The 27330-nt window shown below is 49.1% G+C and overlaps 10 protein-coding genes across 10 annotated transcripts; 6 read left to right on the forward strand and 4 right to left on the reverse strand.

The window, feature by feature from the left end:
* Positions 1 to 2385: 2385 nt before the first annotated feature.
* BJ212DRAFT_1478905 (uncharacterized protein) lies at positions 2386 to 3835 on the reverse strand (the record flags this gene model as incomplete). The annotated part of the gene is made up of 3 exons (XM_041339779.1): positions 2386 to 2519; positions 2578 to 2943; positions 3010 to 3835. 3 exons carry the CDS (start codon positions 3833 to 3835, stop codon positions 2386 to 2388), a joined length of 1326 nt encoding a protein of 441 aa, XP_041195204.1.
* A 2550-nt stretch (positions 3836 to 6385) lies between these two features.
* BJ212DRAFT_1059350 (uncharacterized protein) lies at positions 6386 to 8026 on the reverse strand. The gene is made up of 5 exons (XM_041328956.1): positions 7688 to 8026; positions 7566 to 7636; positions 7267 to 7508; positions 6941 to 7210; positions 6386 to 6818 (listed from the first exon to the last, which is right to left on the reverse strand). Exons 1-5 carry the CDS (start codon positions 7872 to 7874, stop codon positions 6617 to 6619), a joined length of 972 nt encoding a protein of 323 aa, XP_041195205.1. The 5' UTR covers positions 7875 to 8026; the 3' UTR covers positions 6386 to 6616.
* A 1-nt stretch (position 8027) lies between these two features.
* BJ212DRAFT_1298115 (uncharacterized protein) lies at positions 8028 to 8804 on the forward strand (the record flags this gene model as incomplete). Its single annotated transcript, XM_041332656.1, has 4 exons — positions 8028 to 8127; positions 8153 to 8344; positions 8474 to 8568; positions 8649 to 8804. The coding sequence occupies 4 exons, from the start codon at positions 8028 to 8030 to the stop codon at positions 8802 to 8804; spliced, it is 543 nt and encodes a 180-aa protein (XP_041195206.1).
* A 199-nt stretch (positions 8805 to 9003) lies between these two features.
* On the forward strand, positions 9004 to 9639 carry BJ212DRAFT_1342324 (uncharacterized protein). The gene is made up of 2 exons (XM_041335178.1): positions 9004 to 9131; positions 9203 to 9639. Exon 2 carries the CDS (start codon positions 9331 to 9333, stop codon positions 9589 to 9591), a length of 261 nt encoding a protein of 86 aa, XP_041195207.1. The 5' UTR covers positions 9004 to 9131; positions 9203 to 9330; the 3' UTR covers positions 9592 to 9639.
* A 44-nt stretch (positions 9640 to 9683) lies between these two features.
* Positions 9684 to 11172, forward strand: BJ212DRAFT_1342325 (uncharacterized protein). The gene is made up of 4 exons (XM_041335179.1): positions 9684 to 9899; positions 9949 to 10074; positions 10110 to 10282; positions 10334 to 11172. Exons 1-4 carry the CDS (start codon positions 9808 to 9810, stop codon positions 11005 to 11007), a joined length of 1065 nt encoding a protein of 354 aa, XP_041195208.1. The 5' UTR covers positions 9684 to 9807; the 3' UTR covers positions 11008 to 11172.
* Positions 11173 to 11523: 351 nt separating this feature from the next.
* BJ212DRAFT_1554875 (uracil-DNA glycosylase-like protein) lies at positions 11524 to 13060 on the forward strand (the record flags this gene model as incomplete). The annotated part of the gene is made up of 8 exons (XM_041341941.1): positions 11524 to 11583; positions 11645 to 11696; positions 11747 to 11814; positions 11870 to 11900; positions 11948 to 12053; positions 12106 to 12322; positions 12384 to 12397; positions 12448 to 13060. 8 exons carry the CDS (start codon positions 11524 to 11526, stop codon positions 12611 to 12613), a joined length of 714 nt encoding a protein of 237 aa, XP_041195209.1. The 3' UTR covers positions 12614 to 13060.
* BJ212DRAFT_1342337 (PAB-dependent poly-A-specific ribonuclease subunit PAN2) lies at positions 12543 to 17003 on the reverse strand. Its single transcript, XM_041335180.1, has 16 exons — positions 16623 to 17003; positions 16245 to 16571; positions 15992 to 16196; positions 15744 to 15946; positions 15434 to 15692; positions 15279 to 15388; positions 14675 to 15227; positions 14317 to 14622; positions 14208 to 14268; positions 14041 to 14153; positions 13879 to 13991; positions 13721 to 13826; positions 13485 to 13665; positions 13304 to 13438; positions 12704 to 13251; positions 12543 to 12643 (listed from the first exon to the last, which is right to left on the reverse strand). The coding sequence occupies exons 1-15, from the start codon at positions 16913 to 16915 to the stop codon at positions 12851 to 12853; spliced, it is 3366 nt and encodes a 1121-aa protein (XP_041195210.1). The 5' UTR covers positions 16916 to 17003; the 3' UTR covers positions 12543 to 12643; positions 12704 to 12850.
* An 83-nt stretch (positions 17004 to 17086) lies between these two features.
* BJ212DRAFT_1478910 (PDCD5-related protein) lies at positions 17087 to 17625 on the forward strand (the record flags this gene model as incomplete). The annotated part of the gene is made up of 4 exons (XM_041339780.1): positions 17087 to 17222; positions 17289 to 17416; positions 17470 to 17514; positions 17584 to 17625. The coding sequence occupies 4 exons, from the start codon at positions 17087 to 17089 to the stop codon at positions 17623 to 17625; spliced, it is 351 nt and encodes a 116-aa protein (XP_041195211.1).
* Positions 17626 to 18066: 441 nt separating this feature from the next.
* BJ212DRAFT_1298120 (P-loop containing nucleoside triphosphate hydrolase protein) lies at positions 18067 to 20273 on the reverse strand (the record flags this gene model as incomplete). Its single annotated transcript, XM_041332657.1, has 11 exons — positions 18067 to 18745; positions 18899 to 19200; positions 19222 to 19247; positions 19270 to 19348; positions 19402 to 19549; positions 19596 to 19664; positions 19711 to 19897; positions 19947 to 19995; positions 20046 to 20059; positions 20118 to 20137; positions 20188 to 20273. The coding sequence occupies 11 exons, from the start codon at positions 20271 to 20273 to the stop codon at positions 18067 to 18069; spliced, it is 1659 nt and encodes a 552-aa protein (XP_041195212.1).
* A 2292-nt stretch (positions 20274 to 22565) lies between these two features.
* On the forward strand, positions 22566 to 27312 carry BJ212DRAFT_1267907 (uncharacterized protein; the record flags this gene model as incomplete). Its single annotated transcript, XM_041330687.1, has 10 exons — positions 22566 to 22697; positions 22757 to 22837; positions 22889 to 23001; positions 23064 to 23214; positions 23275 to 23609; positions 23661 to 23710; positions 23765 to 25129; positions 25295 to 25471; positions 25565 to 25654; positions 25736 to 27312. The coding sequence occupies 10 exons, from the start codon at positions 22566 to 22568 to the stop codon at positions 27310 to 27312; spliced, it is 4071 nt and encodes a 1356-aa protein (XP_041195213.1).
* Between the last annotated feature and the right edge of the window lie 18 nt (positions 27313 to 27330).

The raw sequence follows: 27330 nt of genomic DNA on the forward strand, positions 1-27330 counted from the left end.
TATCCAATTCTCAGCCCTCATGAGTAAGTTCACTCCCTCGTAACTGCACAGATGGATGTTGGAGAGAACGAGTTCCGCTGGAATTTACCCCATGAGCTTGATGTGTTGAGGTTGTTTGTAAGCTCACCTCCTGAAACATGACTGCTGTCTACTGCACTGATTACTACACAGGGAATTGTTTTAACCACGAAGGTTACAACAAGAAAGGTGAATATCTTTCGGGATCGCTGATACATGGCATTTAATCGAGCGATCATAATAACTTGCATGATATTTCAGTCAATGCCCAGGTGCTGCAGCCGAATAACTCACCGCCTAGCATTGCATTTACGACCACGAGTATCCACCATTGTACGAGGTAAAAAGTAGTGCCTAAAAACCCAGTAACCAATGAGCATCGGAGGGCTCGATTCTTCGAATGAACTCACAGCTAGCTCAGTCGTTATATCGATTCAAGAAGTTGATCGACAATTACACTCACCTCTACACAGGAGTGCAGTTAGCTGGACGAGAATAACAGGCGTTTGCACGGAATACCCACTGCATCTGTCACCGAGAATGACGGAAGTGTTGCTGCACATGATGTTGCTAATCAGAAGAAATGGACGCATTGTAAGCACGTAAGGAAACATACGCAGGACGGCATTGCTGTCCGTGAGAGATGGCTCGTTAGCACAGTGCTAACTTGTAAGCCTTGCGAACATACATGCAGTATATTATTCCGGTGTAGCGCACCTAGAATATGTTGAAGTCAGCACGACTCGCCAATATGTAAGTTAGCACATACGCTTATATATAGAACAGTCATAAAGGACCAGCGTTTCCTCTGCCCGACTTAACCAAGCGTTGTTCTTCTGATGAGATTTTACTCACCCAGACAAGTTCAAACTACCAGACCATTATTAGTGAGATGGCTGCTCCAGTAATAGTGATACCGAATTGCCAACCCACCTCCTGTCCGAAAGTCAGTGCTGGATGGTGCGATTAAATATCGATGATTTCCCAGATAAAATATTTTGCTCACCTCAATCGTATAAGACTACAATCAAGGCTGCAACTGTGAAATGTTAGTCAAACTTTGAGTAAAACACCGAAATACTCTCCACGAACCTGTAAAATAGCTGGAAATACGATGTAAGTTTATTAGCGGCCACATATTGGGATTATCTGATACTAGTGTCATGGTATTGAAGGGACGGGTATCAGTGCTGAGTGAGCGGGGGACTTGGTGGAGGTATGAAGATGTTGTCCACGCTAGATATATGTATTACTGCCATACAGTGACTTCATTACCAATACGCGTGGAATGTGTAGATAAAGCTGTTCGTGATTGACAGTTTTAGTGGGCCAGTGTCTGCCCTGCAGGGACCAAGACTCCGATCGGGGAGAGTAATAGTCTAGTAGTGACTCACAAAAGAGTTCGGGAACCGCGCGGCCAGGGGACTGGAACTTCTGACGTGGCCGTCGACACAGGGATAGCAATCGAGAATGTATCAGCAACATCCTTAGCTACATCCGAGAGTTCCGGCGAGGTTCTAGAAGGAAAGAACAAAGTAGAATTAAATAGTAGACCAGTGTTGTTACTAATCAATCCATGGTCCGCTAGTCCCGGAAGAAGGCGGCCCGCTCTTCTCATCACAGAATGTTCCTAGGACTCTGGAGCTCCTGACATTACAAAGTGTTTTCTATCGCGCGATATGCTGCTAAGGGCCAGCTAAGGATCAAGTACCTGCAGGCCTGATCGACGGTCCCGCACAAGCTTCGTAACACAATTCGCCACTGAACTACATATATACATGCTACCAGCGCTCTACGCCCCTATGACACGCGCTGCTTTCGGTCCTTGGCATGACGAGATCTGCGCCGAGCAACAACTAAGGTCGGATTCGGGGCGCGAGCCAATGGTCCATAAGTATACCAATGTTAATAACGTAACTAGAACGCAGTAACACATAGCATGTACTGTCTACATCGGGCGTTGCCCTCAGCAGACAATAAACAGGATTTTTATTATTAAAAAAGGTCGGATTCAGAGTGAACTTTTGCTTACTGAGCTCTGGCAGTCGAGTGAATAAGGAACGACTATATCTATTCGTCTATAGTCTTTAGTTTGTCTAACGCAAGTCCAAGGAGGGTTAAGACTGTTGTGACAAGTATTTGTTGCGGCAGTGTTTCTAGTACAATTGTCACCATCATCGCACAGTACAGGAGGGCGTGATGTGCGCTATAAGAATCACAAAGTCCTTCGAGAGTCAAACCTATTACCGACGCAGGAAGCTCGGATGGAAAGCACGTCATCCTGGGGCTTGTACCGTGGATATCAATTGAGGGATATAAGACTTCCCATTGGCTCCCTCTGAAGGTGATAGTGTTGCACATGATAGTTCAAGCATAGTATTCTGATACAAATTTGCCCCATTTCTCGATGGCGGGTTTCACGAGAAGTTCCCACTCTCGCCCCTTGTAACGTCCCTTGTCAGGACGTGGAAATGCGAATATTTCCCTGTGCATAGCACCACCTGGACCCAGCGTCAAAAATCCTACATTCCAAGCATGATAAATATGACAATTGCTCACAATCAAGACAGGGCTTCATTGTAGCCTTCTTCGGCGACCCCGAAGTAGAAGGAGAGGTGTCTGAATTGTCGACTTTCGGAAACTTGGGGTCTAGGTATGGTGTGTGGACCACCAAGTCCGCAAGCTCTATATGTACCAACCTCTCCACACGGTGGCACAATGGCCCCGGCTCTCCCGCCTTGATGTTTCCTGTAAGCAGGCTCCCATTAGTGCCGTCATCGTCACTTTCGTCTTCAACTGTGCCTGGCCACCACCCCCGGACAATTGGCACCTTCGAACCGCACTGTTTTCCCCATTGATCCAATCGCTTTGTGAGATTTACAGCGCGCCCGACTTTGAGCTGAATTATATTAAGACGCTTCGGGTCTAACATGAACGCCAAATATGATTATATAAATATCAGGAGAAGCTTGAAAATTCAGAGCGACGAACCTCGAATTTCGTACGTGTAAATATAACCGGGAACGTCCGAAGTAGAAGCAGCTTTCTCCATTTCGACTCTAAGCGCCAGCTGGGTATCGCGTTGGAGGTATTGTGGTATATAATCTGCCCTGTATTGAAGAGCGTGTCGGGCGAGATGAATGTGGTGCTCACCACTAAATTCTACAAATGTATCGGCCATGCCTTTCCGTCTGACATAAAACCCAGTCTGCGCATGAAACATTGCATCACGGTGCTGATGACAATACACGACAGGTATTGGGTCGATATGAGAGTGGGTCGACGGAAGCTTGACTTGGCGGGAGCACTGCTTCCCGAGCTTTGTCATGCTGCTACATTGTGTGGTGTTCTTGAATACCGGAGGTGATAATGGGGAAGGGGGTAGAGAAGCAGCACGCGGACGAGACTTAGGTGTAACATCAAGTGTTGGACGCGGACGCATTCCCACAGAGATAGAGGGATGGGCCATGATGCCAGGGGAAAGGAAGGAATCTGAGTGAGGACACGATGGTGAAGAGTTGACTGGCGGTGCCATGGTATTGAGCGCGTGCTGCATCGTCAACGATTGTTTCCCCGACCGAGGAGATGGCATGGTCACCACAAAGGTAGGCGGATTTTGTAGTGGGGACGATACGCCCTTGCTGCTCGGAATGGGTTGTCCGTTGTGTATGGGTTGTCGTTTCGTCGCGTCAAGTAGCGCGTTCGCTGCCAACTTTTCGGGATTGAAACCCCCTATAAAACTACTTGCCCGATTCCCATTGGGAGGAAGAGGATCAGGTAGCCGCTTACTCTCGTTTGACTTGCCGGCGAGTGCCATGGCATCGAATGCCTCGACGAGATCATAGCGTTTTGGTGGTATGAGTGGTGCGTACGAGGTCATAGTATTACAGGAAGAAGATAAAAGTACAAGGCGCCTGCAGGAGCAAGGCCGTGCACACGAGGAGATCAAGACAATAATGGAAGTCAGCTGCGGGTGACTCGAGGCAGGGCAAAGATTCACATATATGTACTATGATCATGAGAAAGGGAATAAGTAGTCTGACGTTAACATTTGATCAACTTTGCATTCGGCCTTGTCCGTTCGTTGATCGCTTCTTCGCGTATAAAAGGGTTTATCCAACCACACATGACTCGATGTTCCTTTCTGACTCCCATCACCTTTCAATCGTGACGCTTGAGGACACGCTCAGGTAAGTCCTATTGGCAACAATTTGTATGGCTTTTGCTGTCGGTCTGCTCCACAAAAGATGAAACGCACTGGGCTCTGAAAAAAATAGATGTCATGCACTACGCTCCAACTAGAGCGGCGGCCTAGAAAACCGTTAACTGAATAAATCAACTTTCATTGTTTTTGTTATGCCTCCTCGAACCGATCGATATTGACTTTTCCCCGCAGTCAAACGACACGTGGCGTGCCACGCCATGCCCGGTCGGAGTGACTAGTCCCCGTTACTCGTCCGAAAATCCTCGGCTCCCGGAAGTTGCGTCACTTCAAGGTACGAGCATATGTTGTTCCTTCAAGCCTATGCAAGGCCCCGATGAGCCCATCTTTTTTAGTTCCAACAGTTATTCTTTCGCTGGTGCCATCTGTCAACCCCAACCCTGCTGCTCACTCTGAATATCCATGTATGTTCCGATTCAGCTCAATCATACCCTTGTTCGACAAAAACTTATCTCCCATCGTGTAGTCCATATCCAAACGCCCACTGTTCACACAACTCAAATCACAGACATGCCATCGCTATCACGCTCTGACCTCTACTCATTTACCCTTTCGACGTCAATATGAACGCTTCGATACCACCGCCGCCTATGCATATAAAGGACCATCGACCTTTATTATTATATTAACACATCGTACATGTAATTTTCACGTTTGTTAATAAAAAATTTCCCCGCCTGGCGTCGAGCAATGTATCGTTCATGCTACACTATTCTACAGCTCCATGCAAGGTACTAAAATAATGCATGTTTCATGACAGCGGATCTCAGACATCCATCACGTCATTTTTTTACTTCTGCTTACGAGGAACTTCCAACACTTGACGTGTTCTTTTCCACCTAGATGTACCTTCTATGACGAATGGAATAGGTTCATTCTAGAAACGAGAGAAGAACTCAGTCTTGGTTGGAAAAATCGACTACGGCACATGCATACCTAGAAACGAGATAACTTATTACGTATCGTTAGGTACATGTAGGTAGACGTGAAAACAGTACGCTCACCTCAGTCTCAGTTGGAAAGACTGAGGAAGAATATTCGGTGGGGAGATGAATTAATACGCTGACTGAGAAGATGAATCAAAGGTGAACGTGTATGAGGCTTGTAACGAAGAGTGATTGCGTGTGCAAAAGAAAAGGATGAGTACGTACGAGAGTGACGTCGAGGGTCATATCCTGGTATTGGTATGGACTACGAAGGATATGATTTGGATCTAGTTGCGACAATCATTGGACATCCCAACCATCTCTAAGCAGTCTCTGAGCTAGGTTTACAGAGCGCGGTGACAAAGTCCTGGGAAGCTGAATCCTCCAGGTTTTTGGACACATCAAAGAGGCGCTGCATGGCAGCAAGTTCTCTGAATCAATACTATCCATGAAGGTGTGATGAGCCGCTTTCCCCTCATTGCTGACACGGATGTGAAATGGGGACTGTGCCATTGGAGCTTCATGGTCATTAGTCTCATGCAATCAGACCTTGATACACTCAGAAGAACTGATTATGTGCATGGCAGCATGAGTACTGAGTACTAAGCACTAAGCGCTGCAGCACTGTTGGCGACAGCTCGATCGAAGTAGTAAGGGTTAGCGAACACGGGAGTTGAGAGAGTGAGTATTAAGGAAATAAAGATAAGTAATCACATGTTCAAAGGGAGGATTTCTGCTGGTGGCCGTGCAGGCACCACACTGTGCCTCCTCATCATTTTTATTACTGCTTATGTTATGTTATTCAGTCATTTGATACTTATGAGATCTCTATAGATTCCAGTTTTCCGATGCACGAAGACATTAGTGTTCTGAAGGATGTTCTGAATGAGACAAAAGCAGGCTACCTAGCTACCATACTGATGTTGACAGAACAAATATATAGTAGCAAGTGGGGTATAACAGGCGTCCACGATACGACGACAAGATGATAAGGATGCTGGAAAGGCATGAGAAAAATACGACAAGACGGCATAACAATGGGGAGGAGGACGAAGACTCATTATCGAAAACAAAACATGGGCATGAATTCAAGGAGGGAGTTGGTAAAGAGGGAGGTGCTCGCAGGGGGTTAGTTGCATCATAACTGGATTGTGGCACGGCGTCACGGACATGGGGATCCTCACGGTATGTTCACTTCGAGTCGCCATAATGTCTCCTGTCTTGGGGGTATCCTCCATCACAGTAACCAGACGATAGGGACTTGATGAATGCTTTTGCTCGTCAAGGTCATCGCGTTTATTGTATCCAGCTTCACAAGTATAGCCTGAATCAAATATAGGGCTATATCGGCTTGGGCATGAACGTCCTTGCTCACCGTGACTGAAATGACCGAGTAAATCTGATGCAGGAGAGCTATCCCAAGTGTTGAAATCACATTGTGCGAACCTCACTAGGTCCGTAGGTGGGAAAGCATCGGGTAGTGGGAATGACGAGAATCGTGCCAGTAGAAGGTATCACGGGGGTGAAGGAAGTCACAGTCGAGAATTGGAGTTACTTCGCACTGATTCAGGACCCTGAGATGATGTATATGGTAACGTTGGCCGTGTGGTTGCAGAAGGTCATGTGAATTACCAGAGGAAGGATGACGAGGGCTGTGATGAATACCATCGATTATGATGCATGGTGGTTGCGTGGTAGGTCATGTAGAGGCGCTTATGAGATTCAATGGGGCCAATCAGATAAGGAGATGGAATGGAGGAAGGGAGGGGCTCACCAAGAGGGGCGTCTGCAGCGAGACTTGTCTCCGTAATGTATCTCCCTGATGTGTCGGCGGATTGTATCTCTCCTGACGGTCCTTGGGGGTGAACAAATGCAACATTGCACCTGACTGCTGGATGGCTGCTTCTTACGGAGATGTTGTGATGTCATATGCATTAATACACTCTTGATAGTATCCGCAGAAAAGTCGCACTGGCTTTGATGGTTAGTCCACAAGCATGGAATCTGTATGAAAAAACCGTCGCGCGAAGGCCGTCCAGCAACACTACACCATTGAACGAGTTAGTGTTCCGAATAATAGGGATTATGAGGGATTCATACCTATGAACGTTAGGCTGACCGATCTGTCGATCAAGGAGCGGAAGTGGGTCCGAGACATCGCTTGGAAGTGGACTTGAGTCATCACTTTGGGATAGGCCCGCGTCATGTAGACTAACAAGAGCGAATGCTTGGTCATTGCTCGTCGAGCCCACGCCATACATGACTTGATGTTGAATATCAGCAGGTGTAGGATCCTCGTTTGAATTCACTGAAGCAAACGGCAGGCAGTTCTGTTGAGTCGACTGACCATACAGCAAAACGTTAGGGCACCAACATTTACGAGCATGGAAAAAACGTACATTATCGGCAGGTCGCTTGTGACTGTCCTGCCTGTGATGCCTTGACATGATTGTACAGCTCAAAATCCTGCCTGTATGATGGATTAGCACCGAGAGGAAGCATAGTGTTGGTGCAGACGCACCAGTGATGGTAAAACATTCTGAAATACACTGTGGATAGGGATGTTCTGAAAACCTATATAAGCCAGCGAAAAGTTGTGTAGCACCAGGAGAAACCATGCAGGCCAACAGCCAAAGGGTGTTCGCAGGCCAGGAACCGGTGGCATATATGGGCGAACTAGGATAAAGTGAGCTGATTGTTAGGGCCATCCACCAAAGATCTGTCGGGATGAACAAAGTGGATTGAGAAAGGCAGAGGCCAGAGGTTAGCAGTCGATCAGGCAGATCAGGCCAACGAGCCTGCCAAGGTCAGATCCGTTTCATCGATGTCATGTTGAACATATGTGAGATCGAATCATATCTATGACTCGGAGACTCCTGCCATCCACGGATGAGGCTTTCGGTGATGAAACCTATAGACGACCTCACAACGCGGACACAATGATACGAAATGTTTTGTGCTGTAAGCTGAACCTTCGTGAATAAAGTTGGATTGAGTTTGGCTCTTCGGGTAATGGTAATAGCCTCGATGTGTCAGCACTTCCGCGCAGTTGTCAGGCTGGAACATGGAATCCTGGCCTACTACCAAGAAATATCCCTCTTGGGCGTGGGGTCAACCAGTGGCCGGCGGGATCAGCGTCAACCGACTTGGACAGACACGTTTGATGGGAATGAAGATGGTTCCAAAAGATGCTATGATAGATGAATAATGCGTCAAGAATTCCAGAAAGGGCGATTCGAGGGAGCTGACATAGTCTGCATCTGCAACCTTCCTAAAACGCAGCGAGTTGAATGATACCCTTCTGCAGGCGGCAACGCTAAAAGGCCGAAACGAAGGCCACAAAGTCAGGCACCAATTACACTTCAGCACTATTCAATAATCAGGCCTTCACTCTACGAACAGGTAAGAGGCACCGAAGGCCAATCTGACTGTTTAATCTCCTTGACACCACCGTGGGTCGGCCTATGTTCTCATCCTATCAGTTGCAAGGCCATCGGCACTTGCTATTCAACGATGCTTCGATAACGGCGTTATCAAAGCATGATATCCAGGCGGACATATATAACACACCTTCAAGTTTCTACATTCCTGGCGTGCGAAGTAAATATAAGACGGGATGGGGGCTCAGGGAACCGTAGTGTTGACCGAACTTTACTTATATCATTCCCAACACTGCTCTATCTTGCTGTTTCTCAATCCCTAGATGCCCAGCTAATTTGGTAGACCGTGTTAATATATATACACTATACATAATTACAAGAGCATACCGTCGCTGTCCTAAATGCAACAGCCCAAAAACAGACCACTTGGCAGTCAGTGTCAATGGCCATGAGGAATAAAGTTAGGTTCTGTCGCGGTCCTGAGTAATAGATAAGTACGGTAAGTACTCACACAATGATCATGTTACCAGTCGGCGCTAGACTTTTCTTGATCCGGGCCTACAAAGAAAACACACGCGATTATTCTTAGTAGTCGGTTAACCGCCCGTAGAAAGGGATAACACAGCCAAAAGAATGGCAAAAGAATGGTAGCTTACCGAATAAATACTGAGCGTTCTGCACTGCTCATACGCTACATCATCAGGAGTTTGTATTATCATCAACCTGCCATACTGCTGTGGGCGATGAGAGAAGTCCCAACGATTTGATTCGGTTTGCTGCAGCTATGCAATTATACGGATTTATCGTGTCATTGGTTCCATGCGGTCTTTTGACGACGAGGGTGCCCAACAGATCGTGTCTGCTTTTTACGGCAACCTGGTTGATATTCAGGGATATTGGACTGCATGCGCGCTACGGTGACATTGCACAAGGCTGTGAAATCGTTGAGACAAGATTCCGCTGGAACAGCGGATTGATTTTATATTCTATAGGGAGGTTCACGCACAACTTGTTACAAAATTTGCTACACGCACCTGTGCTTTGATTACTTGCAATTGAGCGACTTGTCAACATTTTTGTGGTAGTCGAGAAGTATTTTTGGGGTGAACCGTTTTGACATGACACTTTTTGGGAAATGCCGCCGGAGCCGGAGCCAAGATTTTTGCGTTGTCGAATTCACTCGAGCCGTCAGATCATCAGACTTCTACCTCCTGGTCCGACGACCACATTGTATGCAGCAAGCTGCACCATCCTGCTCGAAATGGCGGACTCGCAAGTCGTTTGCGGCATACTTGATGAGATGACTAGTAGTATGACATCAGTGCGAGAGTCGATGCAATCCCTCAAACAAAAGTAAAAGTTTGTACCCATGACAGTGCAGCTCTTATTGACATTGCTCCAGATTAACAACTGCAAATGAGATGGATATGAAGGACGGAATCTCATTGCTTTCACTCAAACACCATCTGCTTCTGTCGTACTTGCAGTCGCTTGTCCTCCTCTCTGCACGCCGAGCAACTGGAGACTCGTTAACAGAGAGAACACCAACCAGTTCCCCTTCAGTACAGTCGATCGAGAGGCACGGGGCTCTGGCGCTGGCGATCTGGTTGACTCTATGATAGAGGGTCGCGTTGTACTTGAAAAAATAAAAGTCCTGGAAAGCAGGATGCGATACCAGATCGAAAAGCTAGTCAGAGTTGCTGAAGAAGTACCTTCTGGCAAAGATGTGGTCGAAGGTGTGTTTTTTTACGCTGTAATAGCAATTCCTTGCCGATATGCCCTCTCAGATCCTCTCGCCTTCCGTCCAAATCCCCAAAATCTCGTCGACGATGAGCAGCACTCCGACGAGGACCAAGACGCCCGTTCAGATGTTGAAGACCCCGATGGAATATACCGCCCTCCCAAGCTCGCACCCATGCCCTACACGGAAGCCGCAGCCGACAAGCGTTCTAAACGACAGCCCGTTCCCAAGGCACTTTCTACCCTTCTCCACCAAGACCCCTCGCGCCCGCACGTCGAGGGTACGTCCGGCCTTGGCTCGATGCCCTCCCTCGCATCCGACCGCGCCCGCGAGATCCAACGTATAAAAGACTTCGAGGAGGAGAACTTCACCCGACTAGTCATGAAGAAGAAAGATGCGCGTAGGCGACGAAAAGATGAAGAGGATTTGGCACTCGGAGGTACGGGAGCTGGAAAGGGTAGGAAAAGAGGCCGGGGCCTGGAGGATGAGTTTGCGGATGTGCTACACTCAGTCGGACGCACGAAGACGGGGGTGCTCGGCGATGGATATGAAGAGCTGAGGCAAAGGGGTAAGAAAGCTGATGCACTGTCGAGATCGCGAACGACATGGAAGGGGGATCTTGAGGGCGCAAACGATGACGGACCGCGACTGAAGAAAAAGACAAGGTTTGAAAAGGCAAAGACGACTCTACACAAGAAAATGAAGGCGAGAAAGAGATAGTTTTGTCCTTTGAAGTTTCTGTCATGTTTTTCTGTACCAATGCAACGACCTGGTCATTTCGAATCCTCTCAATCATTCCCCCCACCATCAAAAAAGTATATGTCACTGCGAGCCAAGGCATAAATTCATCGATAGTGGCTCCTAAACAAACTAGTCGACCATAGTCCGGGGGCATGTCCAGTTTGTTACAGCTCGTCGGAGCAGCGTATAAATTGAAACTATGTCACGTGCCACTGGCATATAGTAGGTGCGACCAAGCGCGTCGCGTCTTGCTTTCAATTTATCCTATGGCTTCAGTGTCACGAAAGCGCGTTGCGGCCAGTTCTATGGACTCGAGCTCTACCAAAAGACAGAAGATCCAGGCTAAAAGGTACACCATTTTGCAAGTACTTTTTAATAAAGTCTAGTTAACTTGCTTGTAGTTCGACGGTCATTGTCGCAACAGTCGAAGAAGAATCATGTCAGAGCAGTGTACCTGACATTAAGGCTGTCATAGAGAACTTAGAACGTGAGACTATGGGTGGTTCCTGGAGGGCTGCGTTAGACAAGGAATTTATGAAGCCGTATTTCCAAAAGGTGTGTCCTTAGTACTCACTCCCCCTGGTATTCTCTCCTCTGAGCACACCATTTACCTCAGCTCAAAGAATTCCTCATTGCGGAGCATCGTGCGCACACCGTATACCCAAAGCGTAAGATACTCATGTCGTTTATCAATAAGACGTTATAAAACTCTCTATAGTGAATGATGTCTACTCTTGGTCACGATTGACGCCACTTGACTCTGTGAAAGCCGTTATACTAGGCCAGGTGTGCGTTGTATAATTTTATATGTGTTCCGTCGCTCACCACGGCACTCTACAAGGATCCATATCATAATGTAGGACAAGCGCACGGTACGTATGTCCAGTTCACTAAGAATATGTTTAATACAATGTTTTAGGGCTCTCTTTCTCCGTCCTTCCTCCAACTAAGCTCCCTGGTTCCCTGAGGAATATCTATAAACAACTCTCAACTGACATCCCCACTTTCAAAGTCCCCACGTCTGGGTTTGTCATATCTCTAGCTTCAAGCTTGTGATTCGCTTACTCTGTACAACAGGGATCTGACGCCCATGGCTAAGGCTGGAGTTCTCTGGTTGAATACCTGCCTGACTGTACGGGCGCATAATGCGAACTCGCACTCAAAAAAAGGCTGGGAGAAGTTCACTGACGCTGTTATCCGAGCGGTGCTCGACCGTCCGGACGGAAGAGGGGTTGTCTTCTTTGCCTGGGGTTTGCCTGCCCAAAAACTATACGACAGACTTGGGATTGACGAGGTGTGTACCAGCCATCTGCTGTTTTGTTTTGGGACAACTGACTCAGGCCGAGAAGGAAAAGCATCTGGTGTTAAGGTACGCTCTGACTCACTTTGTTGATGGACACGCTGGTAACTATGTGTCAGATCTCCACATCCTTCTCCTCTTTCAGCTCATCGGGGCTTCCTTGGAAACGCCCACTTCAAGAAAGCCAATGAATGGCTGCGGAAGACACACGGGGAAGAAATCGATTGGATGGCTCTCAGTCCTGTTCCACCTTCAGGCGCAGGTCGCCACATCTTAACGACATGAATTGTAGCAATATCAGTATTTCACCTACAGGAAAGCGAATGCGATTGCTACACTAACGGAATCATTGCTTAAATTACATGCATGTATCAGATCTTCCTCATCGATGCCTTTGGCTGTTCCAAATCTGGCTTTGCCCGCCGACTCCGAACTGCCCCATATCAGGAGAGGTAAAGAATGTTGGATTAGATATGGGGAAGTTCACAGCATTGAACGGCGATTGCGCAAAATTCTGATTTATCATCGGGAACTGTGCGATAGGCGAGGCCTGCACAGCAGGAACAGGCGAGCGGGTTGTGTTTGGCCGTGAGCCTGGTTGGGGTGGCGGTTTCCAGTTCTGACATAGTCAATCAGCATTGTGCGGAAGGGAGGAGAATAGCCACAAACACTTACATATTGCTTTCCTTCACGATATAACTCTTCCAGCTTTTCGTCGAAGACACCGCGCTCTTCGAAATCATGATACGCTTTATACAACCTGAGCGCACTTCGAGCGTCCTCGATCGAATCGTGCGTGTCGGTTTGAATATGCTCATGCAGGACGAACCAAGACAGGAAACGTAGTGATAGTCGTCGCTGGCGGGTATGCAGAAAGTACAAGTCAACTGTGTCTATAACTTGCTCTGGGGGTACGAATATATCTGACCATGACGACAGTTAGTGAGTGGTCCTCGTTTAAATGCAGGAACATACTGATTATGCGGAAGTCTTTCGAGAGTCCGTGCCCAATGAATATACATCCCCGATCAACGAGCACCCTGAGCTTTTTGTACACAAGTTTCAAGGGTGTCAATGTGTACCGCGACAAATGCGGATCGAGGTCACCGACTGTCACATTTTCAGCCAGGAAAAAGAAATACTGGACCACACTTACATTTGATACCAGAAAACTCAGTCAGATAATCGACAATGACCTCGCTCGTATGGATATGATCGTCGATGAACGGGACACCTTCTTTTGGACCATCGCCCCTAAGAACGGACACGCGAGCAAGACTGAGCCGTGCAGGGCGGATGACACGGTTGGTACCATCCGAACGGTACTCTGTTTCTTCCTGACAAGTGAGGATATATGAAAACAGTCCAACGGAAATTGTACACAAAGCATACCTGCTGCATGGAGACAAACTCAGCATCGATTGCGACAAGTGTTCCAGGTTTAGGGAGTTCTTCGAAGCGGAGGCACTCGTGCTGGATGATATTCTCGTCGCGGTTCCTATGCGCTAAAGATAAAAAGAGTAAAGCGGCCATGAGATGAATGTACTGACACAGAGATAGAGGTATCTAGACTCAGAATCGACGGGTCCAATTGGTCTGGAAGTCCGCTGTAGTCGAGCTGTTCTCGTACATCGATGCGCTCAAAATATAAGATAGCTGGGACCTGGTTCATCTTAAGTATCTTGGTGCACAGAAAAAACATCACAACCGACCTTCCACGTGCTTGGGAAGCTCAACGCCTCTTCTTCTGATATATTACGCACAACGAAATCGTTGAAAAGAAACCAGGCGCTCTTGAAATTTGGGCGACCTTCCGCTTCAGGAACTGCGTCGTTATCAGTAGGGATTGCGTTAGTAACAGCTAGAATGAAAAGCTCACCCTTGACAATCGCAACGAGATGCGAGTGTCTTTCTTTCGTCATAATTTGCACTATCATGGCCTATACGGACCGAAAATGAGCGCAACAGCAGCAAGAAAATAAACTCACTCTCAGTTCATACACAACCCCCATTGCCTCGTCCACGCCATCAACCTCGCCTCTTACCTCCACCGATGGACTCAAAAATCTCGACTGTCGGTTGTCTAACCATAGCTTCAGATTATCTTCATTATAGACACTTGCATTGACCGCAAGCACAGGTGGAAGCTCTGATGAAGGTATTGAGCGTCGGGAATTGAAGGCGCCAAATTGCTTGCACGTCTGACATGTTGCCTTGTATGTCATCTGGCGAATCAGGGAAGCACGAAGGATACTGGTGAAATCTGTTGCAGGAGGGGGATCTGAAGGTGTGAGCTGATTATCTGAGTCAGTACCACAGACCAGTATGCGTATAAAGTGTCCTCACCTTGCGTGGGTAAACCATATCGACGACATGTGTCATGTTCTCCTTCTCCCTCACAGCCTTGCAGCTCATACATGTGATGACGTTCTTCGCGTCTATACCAAGAAGCTGTGTGATAGGTGCAGCCGCAGGTGAATGCGTGTCCTCCTGGAATGGCTGGTGTATGAGGCATGGATTGTGTGGGAAGGAGTTTCCTTCAAGCGAAAGATGATCAACGAGGAAACGATGGAATGACTGGATCATATGGGCATAGTCGACTTCAGTGGGCTCGCGCCCGTAATCGATCAACTCGATCTGGTTTTGACTTTGAGCTAGCACACCAACGGTCTTGCAGAAGTTCCCTCCTTGGCAATTTGTGCCGCCCGCATCCTCGAGCATACGTGCCACAAAACCGAGCTCGCACAGTAGACAGTGTTCTCTTGGACAATTGGTCGTGATATGCGACTTGGCGAGGCGCCGTATTGGAAACGTGTAGTGCATGACCTGGAGCATTGAATTTGTGTAAGAGTTGAGGATATGTGTCTCAAGACCGCTGTACGGTGTTTTATTATAGAAGCTGCAGAAACATCAATGAAAGCCGTCAGAAGTGAAGACAGAGAACGCGCACCCGAAATCGAAATCCTCCACGCCGAACTTCGAGTACTCAATTTCCACCTTTCGATAAATCCGGGGTACCTCCTCGACGCTGTCGTCGATGCTTAGTGCTTCCAGCTCGAGCTATATCCTGTCAATTATGCGTATTCAAACAACAATCACACTCACATCATCTTTTCTGCCTTTTCCACTCCTGAACCGCCCTTGATCTTTAGTAGCAGTCACAGGCACACGATTCCTCCGCCCACGCAGCTCCTTCGGAAGAGCCGCATATGCAATATTGTCGTTCATCTTCATGGTACTTAAGACCTGGGGCGGAATTTTAGGCGGAGGTGGACTCAAGATCCCAGAGCGCGGAAGGAATTGTGGTGTCCAAGAGGAAAGCAGCAGAGTGTTGTAGTGTGGGATGCCAATAGAGTTAAGGGGTCTTTGGTGTGTTGAAATCAGCAAAGGGTATGAATGGTAGAAGATAACTCACGTTGAATCTGTCCAGTTAATATCAGGGGGTGCTTCAGGAGTATCAGCCCATTCGATGGGTTGGCCTTCAAAACCATTGAAAAGCGGCTCTGCGTCCTCTGCGATGGCTGTCATGAGGTGGATGGCACCGAGTGCGTCACCAAAAGCGAGGAACGAGCCGTTGGACGACACAGCTGTTGAGCTGATGTAGGATGTGGTCTCGAGCTGCAATACATGAGCGATTAAGTCTGGGGAGAATTACTGACATACCTGATAAAACCCGGAGACATTACTGTAATCGGATACATCGACAACGTTCACTAGACCCTGCGCAGAGGTGACTACGAGGCTAGAAGAATGTTTAGGTAGGATATCAATGAAGGCAGGACCATCCTGGAAGGGGATGGGAGGGAGAGGGCGCATTGTACGTAGGTCATATACTTTCACTAGGGGATCAGGAAAATCGTGACCGCGTCTGCAACACATCAGTGGTATTTCTATACGCAGATAACACGTTGCTAACCTGATACTCCACCCAATAGTGTAGAAATAGTTTCCACTCGTCTGGAGGTCTTGCACACCACTACTATGTGCCAGCACCGAGTTCTCTCCGTTCTCGCGCAGAAGCGCAGTGCGAGGGTCATATGCACGCACATACCCATCCGTAAGCGCCGCAAGGAGCGTGGAATGTGAAAACTGGAGGTGTGTCACAACGGATGAGGAGGGAGCAACACGGACGGAGTTGCCTGTGATTGCATTCAATAGGACAAGTTCAGGTGCAGTTGTTGAAACTGCAAGGACATTGGAAGTATACGTAGTGTTCGAGAATGCTGTTAGAGTAGAGTCTGATCTACAACCTTCATGAAAGGATACACAAGTGTAGTACTGGGAAATCACATACCGAAAGAACCACTTGTTCATCCCACCTTTGGCCCACGAGCCGACGCCTTCACCTGCAATACCAAGTGCCCTGACATAGTTATCTCCTGCAACGATCTGCTTGACCGGAAGAACACCGCCGACGGGGAATGACACGCCACGGAGGCCCTGTATTGTGTGCAGCGCGACGACCGTGCCTACACTGGTCCCGGACCAGAGCGTGTCAGAGACGGGGTCGAAGCTAAGGGCAGTGACTGGCTGAGCATAATCATGTAGCGTCGCAATCGGGTCTATTATGTAGTACGATGTCGACATCGTGCTGCAGTCATGGACAAAATCGATGCCGTCGTTGTCTAGAGTCCAGATCGACGAGCTCGCGGTAACGGAAGCAATATTGCACCAAATAGTTCCCATATCTAATCACATCCAAGCTTGACCCCTACTATAATAACTTTCACGACTTCAAACACTTCTTAACACCCTTTCATGGAGAATCTACAGGGATTGTCACCACAAAACCAAAATGCATCAGCAGAAGACGAGTCGAAGCGGAAGGCAGCTGAAGATGAGATGCGCAGGGATATGATGGCAACCATCCTCGACATTGCTGCCCGAGAGCGATGTGCGTACTCCTTGTTTCTGGCTCAGTGCCCGTACTCAATATCATCATTTTGTGTTCACTACCCAGTATCCCGCATTGCCCTTGTGAGCCCGGAGAGATCGCGGCAGGTCGAGACCGTCGTTATGCGGATGGCTCAGTCAGGACAGCTGCGGGGACGTGTGAGCGAGCAGCAGTTGATCGACCTTCTTGATCAGGTGTGTAGTCTTGTTCGTGTGAGCATGTACAGTGCTGAATCTGATGTATTCAGATGGAGGACGCACGGTCCAAGACAACTACGAAGACCACTATAGTGGTGAGTATTCGACCACATCAATGTCATAATTTTTGAGACGGAAGATTGCTGATCGCGACTACCAACTAGTACCAGCGCAGGCGAGATTTTGATGATGATGATGATTTTTAGATGCTTCATTAATGTACTCGAGCTTGTTGCTTTGATATCGTGATATCATATCATTCATTATCATTCACCATACTCCTCAATTACCAAATGCTAACATGTACCACCCTACCCCTGTCAGTGCCCTGCCCTCATCGCCTCGAATACCGCAATACTTGTCGTTAGTCTCTCCTGTCAAGACTTTGTCTCGGCCGTCCGTTGAGCCCACAGGAGTGCAAGCTGGACCTCTCTGTTGTCAATTATATGCTAACGGTCGGTGAAACATCGTGACACAAAAGCAGTTGCTCAGGGAGGCCGGTACTGCGATATATGTTTGAGTCACTGAGCGCCGCAGTTTGAATTAAGACAATCAATTAGCAATGCATTGAGGTATAGGCATGATGTCGGACTCTAACAGCTCTAACTACCAACTTCTTCCCAAGGAATATAAGCCACTTCGAACATTTATTGTCCTGCCTTCGCTTTGCCCCTTCTAGTGGCTGGTGTGTGCGCAGTCCTATTATCGCTTGCCCCTTCTGTGGGCGGTTTGGTAGCTTTTGGCCCGCGCCCGCGCCCCCCTCCACGTCCCCCTCCTCCTGTATTCCGAGCTGGACCGTCACCCGCATCGTCCAGGCGATCCACCACGTTTAGCCCCGGTGTTCCACGCAGACCCATCAATCCTACAGTGCGCTTTGCGATAGGCGGCGGGATCCATGTCGCCACCACACTTCTACCCCTTGCGCCTCTTTGTGCTGGAGCACTACCTGAAGTACTAGGTCCACCGCCGACCTCCGTCACACTCGGCCACCCCAAGCACTGCGCCCATATAGCGCCCTGTTTCACCAACTCCGTGGGTGACCATCGCAGTTGCTTTAGCCAGGACTTATAGAACCCAAGCCAAGCAGAATATGCCTGGCCGATGGAGCGGTCGTCTAGCTTAAACTTCAAATTACCAGTACGTTCAAGCTGCGTGTAGGGCGTTAACGGAAGCGAGGCGATCTCTGGCAGCCGCAAGAAGAACTGTTCGTCGGGCATGAGCATCAATATGCCTTCACCGGCAGCCCCTGCGCGCGCGGTTCGGCCGAGGCGGTGGATGTATTGTGCGGGCGAGCTGGGGAGGGAAAGCTGGATGATATATGTTACACTGTAAGATGATGTCAGTACACCTTGTGATGAAGAGAAAGTAGACTGCAGGAGCAAGACACGAAATAAAAAAGATCAACATAGAGAAAAATGATTGGACGACAGCATGATTGTTGGCAAAGAGGATACTTTAAGATATTGATATAAGACCCACCTTGGAAAGTCCATCCCCCTCGCAGTCACATCACTTGTAACCAAAACCGCCCCTTCTGGGGCATCGCGGAACTCCTGTGCGGCGCGTGTACGTGCAGCCTGTGACATACGGCTTTGGATCTGGTAGATTGGGGGAAGCATAGATTGTGGGCTTGCAGCAGACACTTGTTGCAAGATACTCGCAACGACGGCCGTACCACGTGCCGTTGTACAGAACAACATCGTCTTTGCTTCTGGGCCTGCCTGCTTGAGGAGGGAAACAAGTATCGGAAGGGTATCTTCGAGGGGCGTGACGAGGTAACTCTGGGGAACTAAGTTACATACATGCCACCCTGTTAGTTCATCGATAGCTTATGAAAAAGATGTACACACCATGTTCATGTGTGTTGATCTCATCCGCGTGTAGCGTAGATATGAATTTGTAATTTGGATCTAGGTAAATCTTTGCGATCTACTCGCCCAAACGATCAGTACATGTTATTTTTACACACAAAACCCACCCACGTTCTGGATCGCCTTATCAAAAGTCGCAGAAAACAGCATACATTGTCGCTTTGTTCCCCGTCTATCAGGCAAGAATCCTACGATGCGCTCCAAATCCTTGCGAAATCCTTGATCGAGCAGCCTATCTGCCTCATCTAGAACGAGCACGCTTGGGCGGAGGGTGAGCCCCGAAGTCAGATGGTCGAGAAGCCGACCGGGGGTGGCAATTAGGATGTCGGTGCGAGCGGTGGAAGAAGTTAAGGCGGTTTTTTTCTGTGTTTATGCTGCAAATGTTAATATATATCAAAATATGCGCCAAAGAATGCATACTTTGTACCTCCGATGACAGACTGCACACCGTACGGGTGGTGCGCAAGAAGGGACATTGCCTCTTCCTCGATCTGAAGTGCCAGCTCTCGTGTAGGCGCCAGAACAAGAATCTTGCCCACGTCAGAGGACGTCAATTGGGAGGAAGCGAGTCGTTCGATGGCGGGGAGAAGAAACGCCATGGTTTTCCCTGTGTGTAAAGTTAGTCTATGACTGAATAATTTAGTCGCACTTCACACCAGTTCCAGTTTTCGCTTGCACCAGAAGATCAATGCCCGACAAAGCATGCTACAATGTACGATCATTAGCTTAGTAGACTGATTTTCAATCACACCCACCTCGAGCGTGGCATCTATGGCAAATACTACCGCATCAGCTCAGCCGCATTATACAGTGTGTACCAGACTGACCTTGGACATCTGTCAGAAACCTACGTGACGGTCCGTCAACGTGGGTAGAATTGCAGACTATGGAACGTACTCATGTCTGATTCCAGCTTTGGACAGCTGTGAGATAGGCGCATCTACAAACCGTTTCGACGTGAAGTGCTTTTTTTCTGTAGCCATGACTGTAGATTTTGAACTTGTGCTGTGGCTTGGAGTAGATACGCTGTTGAGAACAGGTATTGGTGAAGGTTGAATGGAGCTTGAGTGGCGGCCATTGACGCGTGTCGTGGAAGGTGTGTCCTTCGTACTTTCAAGTTGTTCATCAATCGAATAAAACAATGAACTTGAAGTCTAGCAAACATATAACACAATCTTCTTGTTCTCGAGTTCTACAGATCTCCGCACAGTGAAAGCCCTTGAAGCGAACGTCTCAGTTACTTTGACCTCGTAAATTTGCTTCCGGAATCCGCGTCTAGGTTGTCGAAAATAACGCGTCGAGTCCAAACCGCATGTTGCCGTTTTAGGCTGCGATATGAGCTGACATAAGGGTGCTACCCCCTAAACTTTAATCACTGGTAGTGTGGTCAGCCATTATCATTTATCTCGCAGACGATTCATGTGCATGAGGTAGGTTCCTTCCATCTTTCCTCGTATCACTAGTGACCTACAGTCAGTAGCTATCAATAGCGAATCAGAAAAACTTCACAGTTACTAAGTAACTCAGTGCTTCTTCTGTTCACCTTCCACAGCAAAGGTCTGCAGTATCCTCAGTGAGTCAAGGATGCCACTGTCAAAGATGATATAATAGGTCCTAGCAAGCACTGGACGCCTGACTCTCCCTCACGACATGGCGTTGGTGTGTAGTCATTTTGTCCAGCGGATGAGCTCCCAGCTGGAGTCTGGAGAAGATCTGCCTTGTCCATTTGACTATAATCAACTAGCCCACAGACCTATTTTACCCCTCATTGCACCGCATTTTCGACGACTCGGGAGTCTTAGAATATTTGAGTTCCATCCATCGCCAAGAGTCATCCGCAGTCCATCGCCACTTCCACATACTAACAGGGCATGCACCTCAACTCGAGTGTCTGCAGTGGACAGATGCGAGACGAGTCAGTTGTTGTACCCAGTTCCAATCGCGTTGAAAACTGGACTGTTCTGCCCTTCACGTGAATCATGCTATAGCTTTCAACGCCGACAACCAGTGATCGAAGAAAGAAAGACCTGACACTTATCCCCAGAGATTTACTTATGTATTGCCTTGGGACACCTGAATGCACCAGGACAGCCTTCCTATCTGCGATCCAAGCATGTAACATGATAGGTAATCAACATACAAACTTAGACGTGAGTTTCGATATAAAACCCTACGGAATCGCAGACGACTGAAGGCGTGGACGCTCATGATAACTTCTGACCGAAGGCTCCCGAACGCCAGAAGAATCGACGTAGATATCGAGTTTGAAACGGTTGACGGCCCCCGTGGTGTCTAGGAGTAGATCCACAATGATCCAGAAAATCCAGCAGGAACAAAAAGACCGACCTGCACAAGAGCGGCCTTGTCCAATTCAAAGAGTGTTTTAAGCACGAGGAGTCCCGCAGTTTGGACCAAATCAAGCCCCAAGTTAGACCTTCTCAGCATGAGAGGCAATGCAGAGGTTGGGTCTTGTCAAACTGGATTAGCTATGAGCGGTGAAGATAACTTGACTGTAAACCATCTTCCCGGCTGTCTAGTTGCGTATTCTTCGTATGAAGATAGGATGTGCAAGCCTGATATGATCTTCTCTTCTCGAGACAGTCGCAGCCTGTATGGGTGTCAGGATGCGCAAGAGAATGGTGAATCAGCAGGTTCAGCTGTGATAGGCTAAAGCAATTTTTCACATATATGACGACTTCTGGACCGGATGTGCTGAAAGACCTGAGCGACCCGCGTAAGGCTCTATGAGCAGACGTATTAGCCCTCAACATGTAAGAAACATAGTCATACGCGGGAGCCAGAATACGACAAAATGAGCACTTCTTAAATCGTCGAGGAAACAAAAGTCAGAGCCGCGCTAATACTTATAGCAACCTCTAGGAATTGGAGGGACGCGCTATGGCGTATGCGAGTTACGTATCAATGCCAGTGTGCTCGAGGCTGGATTGTACTTACTTGTGAAATGAGTCAATTGCACCAGTCTGCATACTCTGCAAGTCCTGGATGCGGAATTAGTGTCCCCTACCATGATAGATAGTACTTGGTTCCTTCTGAACATCGTTCTTCAGGTTGACCTAGAAATCCGTAATGGAATCTAGATGAGTGCCACAACACAAACAATCAACAATAGATGAAGTGTGGGAAAAGTCTGCAGCCTCATTGTAAGTCGCGTTTGCTCAACGCCTCAAACGCAACTCATTCATCCATTTCAACCCTTTGCCGTCATCTTCATCGTCGTCTAACACAACGAGCACGTTGATTTACGCATATTCAAGATGTCTACCACTAGGTTACACCACCATCCATCTCTTCCCGCCCCCGTCGTCCACGCTGGCTTCTCCGCCCACCAGTCCAAGTCTCATGTTCTCGCCGGGGTGCAGGACGCGTATTGGAGCGACGATGACGCCGTAAGTCTTTTTTTTTTTTTTGATGATCACATATAACGTCATTTATTTACCGATCCCAGGATGATGCAGATTGTCCGCTTTGTCTCGAAGAGATGGATATTTCAGACCTTAATTTTAAGCCGTGTGTCTGCGGGTACCAGGTATATCCTCTCGTTCATATGTATTAGGTAGACGCGCTCAGCCCCACTCAGATATGTAGATTCTGTTGGCATCATATTAAGCAGAACCTCAACGGCCGCTGTCCCGCTTGTCGCCGTGAATATACCGACGAAACTGTTCAGTTTAAACCTATTGCGAAAGAAGAGTGCGTTCCGCCCTCACAATTTACTTCTAAAATTCAATATAGGCCTTCCTGGCGTGTTGTAGCCATAAACGCCTGACCCAGCAGAAGAAACAACGTGAACGTGAGCGCAAAGAACTTGACGCCCTCGGTAGGCGCCATCTCGCCAATGTCCGCGTCGTCCAGCGCAACGTTGTATATGTCGTTGGTATCGGTCCTCGATTTGCAAAGGAAGAGGTATGTTACACCTTTCATCAAACCACTTCTCACCTCATCCAATAATACTCTTCGACGTAGCTCATCCCCACCCTTCGCTCGAATGACTACTTTGGGCAATACGGCAAAATCTCCAAGATTTTACTCGTCAAGCGTACATCCTCAGGGGGTGGTGCACCTATTGTAGGACTCTACATTACGTATCATCGGCGCGAGGATGCCGCACGCTGTATCTCAACCGTTGATGGCGCCCCAAGTCCAGGAGGAGGTCGAGAGGTCATGCGTGCTAGCTATGGGACGACCAAGTATTGCATGGCCTTTCTTCGCGGTGTGTCATGTACTGATCACACCTGTATGAATCTGCACGAATGGGGAGATGAGAAAGACTGCTTTACAAAGGAAGATCTAACAACGTTGTACGTGTGGATTTTGAAAACGTTTTTATGGGGTGACTTACCCGTTTCCAGGAAGCATACCATAAAGGACACAGAAAGCAGGGGGACCAAGAATGGGGATGGTGCGTTGTGACCGTACAATTATTCCTGTCTCGCTCATACATTACCTCTTTCAGGCCTCCCGCGCACTGCAGCATGGGCCAAACCTGCCAATCCGACGCCCAGCAGTACGATATCCACTGCTACCATTGCTCAGCGTCCCCGGCGTGGTGGTCAGCGGCAGGCGCGTACACCACGCCCACAGCACGATCGCAAGGCCGGCTCAGGTGGCGGAGGAAGTACGAAAACACCCTCCGTCGCATCTTCGTCTCGGCCCCCGACACCCGCTGTCTCTCCGCGTCCCCCAACGCCACCTGAAGTTAAGACTCTCCGGGTCAAGGAACTAGCACCGCTTCCGCCGACGTCGCCCTCACCGTCAATGGCAATCGACTCAGATGATGTAGGATCTGGCAGTCAGGATATGCCACCAAGTCCGGTGCGCCCGCGCTCCACGGAGAGTGTGGACAGTACACCGGCTGTACCTGCCTCTCTGCCACCAGGTTTACCAGATGCCCCGCCTGGTCTCCCGCCTCCGACTCGTACATCTAAGATAGAGCCTGCTCTTGCGCCAAGTCTCCAAGCACTACAAATGTCTGGAGGAAGCTATCAGATGTCCACCGCTGCACAAGCGCTACTTGACGATGTCAAAGCGCGGCGCGAGGCGGTACTTTCGAGCACGCAAGTGAGCGTCTTTCCCGATTTCGATCGCACGCTGCGTATGCTCTCGGGGAGCGAGGGTGGGTTCAGCTTCAATCTGGACCCGAAGCTTGCAGATGTAGATGTGAATGCGGAAGGAGAGGCAGTATTCAGCGCGCTTGAAGCGGAAGCTCGCGTGCCTTTCGCCGGTGGCTTTATGGACGCATTCCCTGCGCTCAAACCACAAGCACATCCTCACACACATCAAGTGCCAGCCATGTACCCTCATAATCCCGCCCGCTCCATATATGACCCCCTCGCAATGCGTGAGAGTTATCTTGGGTCGTTTAATCCCTTCGGGGAGACGGAAGGATCCTCAACTGATGGTGGTGCGCGTAGCTCGCCGTCGTACCCTGATGAGGAACGGAAGGTTTCAAGATTTGGATTCGCACGGGGGAGGCAAGGCTCAACAGCTGCGAGTTCCCCCGTTCATGTGTCATCCCCGTTGAGTGCGAGTGATAGCCATCACTCGTTTTTCACGGCTTCGGAGACCCCCGCGATGACATCGTCGCATTGGAGTCATGGAGGACATGGAGACTACGCAGGATATTCCACCAGTTCTCCGCTTGTGCAGCAAGCGCAGACGGTGCAGTCGCCCCCGCAGCAGCACGCGCAGTCACAGACACAGCCGACACGCTTTCAGCCGTTCGACACGAGTGTGAGCGTGAGTGAAGCCCAGCTCCGTGAGCTGATTCAGTCGAGCAGGGAGCGTGCTGGCTCGATGCAGATGCATAACGCTACAGCTGGTAGGAGACTTCTGTTTGTGTAAGCCGCTGGACTGCGCATTGACGATTTTCTCTTTCTTCACTTCACTTTTTGCGCTTCGATTTGATTCATTGTGGTTCACGTGTATGCTTCTTGTATGATGATGCCGTCTATGTTTTTTTTTGCATTTTTGTTTTCAGTTTCAGATCAACCTCAGTACCAGTTTGCACCTTTCAGTGACCCAGCAATCATGTCAGCACGTTTCGCTTCGCCCGTACTATCCTCCGCAAGTCTGTCGTGTGCTGGTACACCAGCAATTGCGACCGCGGCACCAGCTGCTACGGCCACGTATGGCCCCCCGCCGGGCCTAGCATACCCAAATAGTGAGTCCCTTTCTTTTGTTCAGGGGAGGGAGTCCCAGGTCAGAGTACCGAGCCCCGTGCTTGCAGTGCGCAGATTCTACCACCGGCCATGAGAGCTTCCGGGACCTTCGCATCCGGCCAACATTATTTCGATTCTCCTCTTCTGTCCCCTCCTTTTCCCCTCCCTCGATGGTTTTAGCCTTGGTTAGATGCATGCTGACTAACGGTTGTTTCCCTCCCTCTTTTTCTTTTAACCATCTATTCGTTCGCCAACTTCACTTTTAGTCACTCCTTCGATTTCGTCCTCACCTTCGCCGGTCCCGGCACTGTCGTCTGCTGACTTTCCCGCCCTGAACGCCGATGTGCTGCCTCCGCCTGATGTACGGCCTGGCGAGGCATCATCACCCGCCGAGGGCAGCAAAGAACAGGCCAAAGCAGAACGCAAGGCGGCGAAAAAGGCGGCGGCGGCGGAGCGTGCGCTCGAGCGCCAGAAGGCAGCCCAAGAAAAAGCAGCTGCAAAAGCCACTGAGAAGGCCCGGATTGCGCAAGAGAAGGCTATGGAGAAGGAGAAGCTGGCGAAGGAGAGAGAAGAGCGAGAGAAGTTGGTACGGGAGAAAGCAGAAGCGGAGAGAGTGGAGAAGGAGAGGCAGGCACGAGAGAAGGCGGCTGAGGAAGAGATGGAGAGAGCTGTCATAAAGGAGAAGGAGAGGCAAGCCCTGGCTGAAAAGACTCAAGCCGAAAAGGCAAGGGTAGCTCAGGCCAAGGCTCAAAAAGCTACAAAGTCTGCGTTGGCGGTCAAAGCTATGAAGTCTGCAGGCTCCTCTGGTCAGGCGCCCGCTACTCCAACTGCTAAGCAGTCCCCCGCTCCATCTAAGACATCTGAACCCGTGGAACAAGCCCCCATACTGTCCAAGATGCCAAAGAAGAATAAACCCATCACTCGTCCAATCAAGATCCCAAAGGAAGATGAGGTTACTCTTGGAGATGCATCGGCTGCACCATCGATTTCAGTTTCAGAGGCTGTGAATTTTCCATCACCTCCCAAGACTACGAATACAGTCGTCTCTAGCCCAAACAACTCGAGGGCGCAGTCTGTGGATACATCATCTCCTGTGGGACCTACCTCACTTGCTGATCTACTCGACGACATTGACGTGAGGAATCCGAGCATGGATCTTCCAAATCATCCGTTCTTTGACTTAGTAAAGATCAATCCCGCTGCCAAGATGCCTCTTGAGTACGGTCCCCTGGTGCATGCGTTGTCTGCCCTTTCTGTGGGCGGCGGGTCATTCGCTACCAACATGCCTTCGGGCTCCATCGATAATGCCGTGTCTTCATTTCAACAGCTGTTGGAGACACTGACACAGACTATCTCCGACCTCCTGCGCCTGCTTCCTCGGACGACGTGGGACGACAGCTCTTCATTTGATGGCGTACTTCGTGACATGCTCAAGGGTGATGATTTCTTAGACGACGGCGGTGATGATACAGCTGGCAAGGAAGACGAAGTCGCCGCGTTGACGCTCGCCCTTGAGCGTCGAGCCCGTTGGATGGAAGTGCAGTTGTCCAAGCTCGAGGAACTTCATCGTGACATCAACACAGCTGCGGTACGCGCCGTCCTTGCATTCAATGACAGTGGCTGGGATCGTCACATTTTTATGCCTCGGGTTGGCAATACCCTCCGCCGCTTCGACAATATTGGCATGGTAGAACACAGTGGCAAGATGAGGCCGATGACAGTAGACGAGTTGGAGAAGAAGCTGCAGGTGGCCAAGGAAGCTGCCATATTTGCGGAGACTGAGTTCCGGGAGGCGATGGAGAAAATGCAAGCTGTGAAGCCCGTGGAAGTTGACGACTACTGAGTAGGCTAGCAAGAAAGC

The sequence above is a fragment of the Suillus subaureus genome (assembly GCF_016647635.1).
Source record: "Suillus subaureus strain MN1 chromosome Unknown BJ212scaffold_9, whole genome shotgun sequence".
NCBI classification, from domain to species: Eukaryota; Fungi; Basidiomycota; class Agaricomycetes; order Boletales; family Suillaceae; genus Suillus; species Suillus subaureus.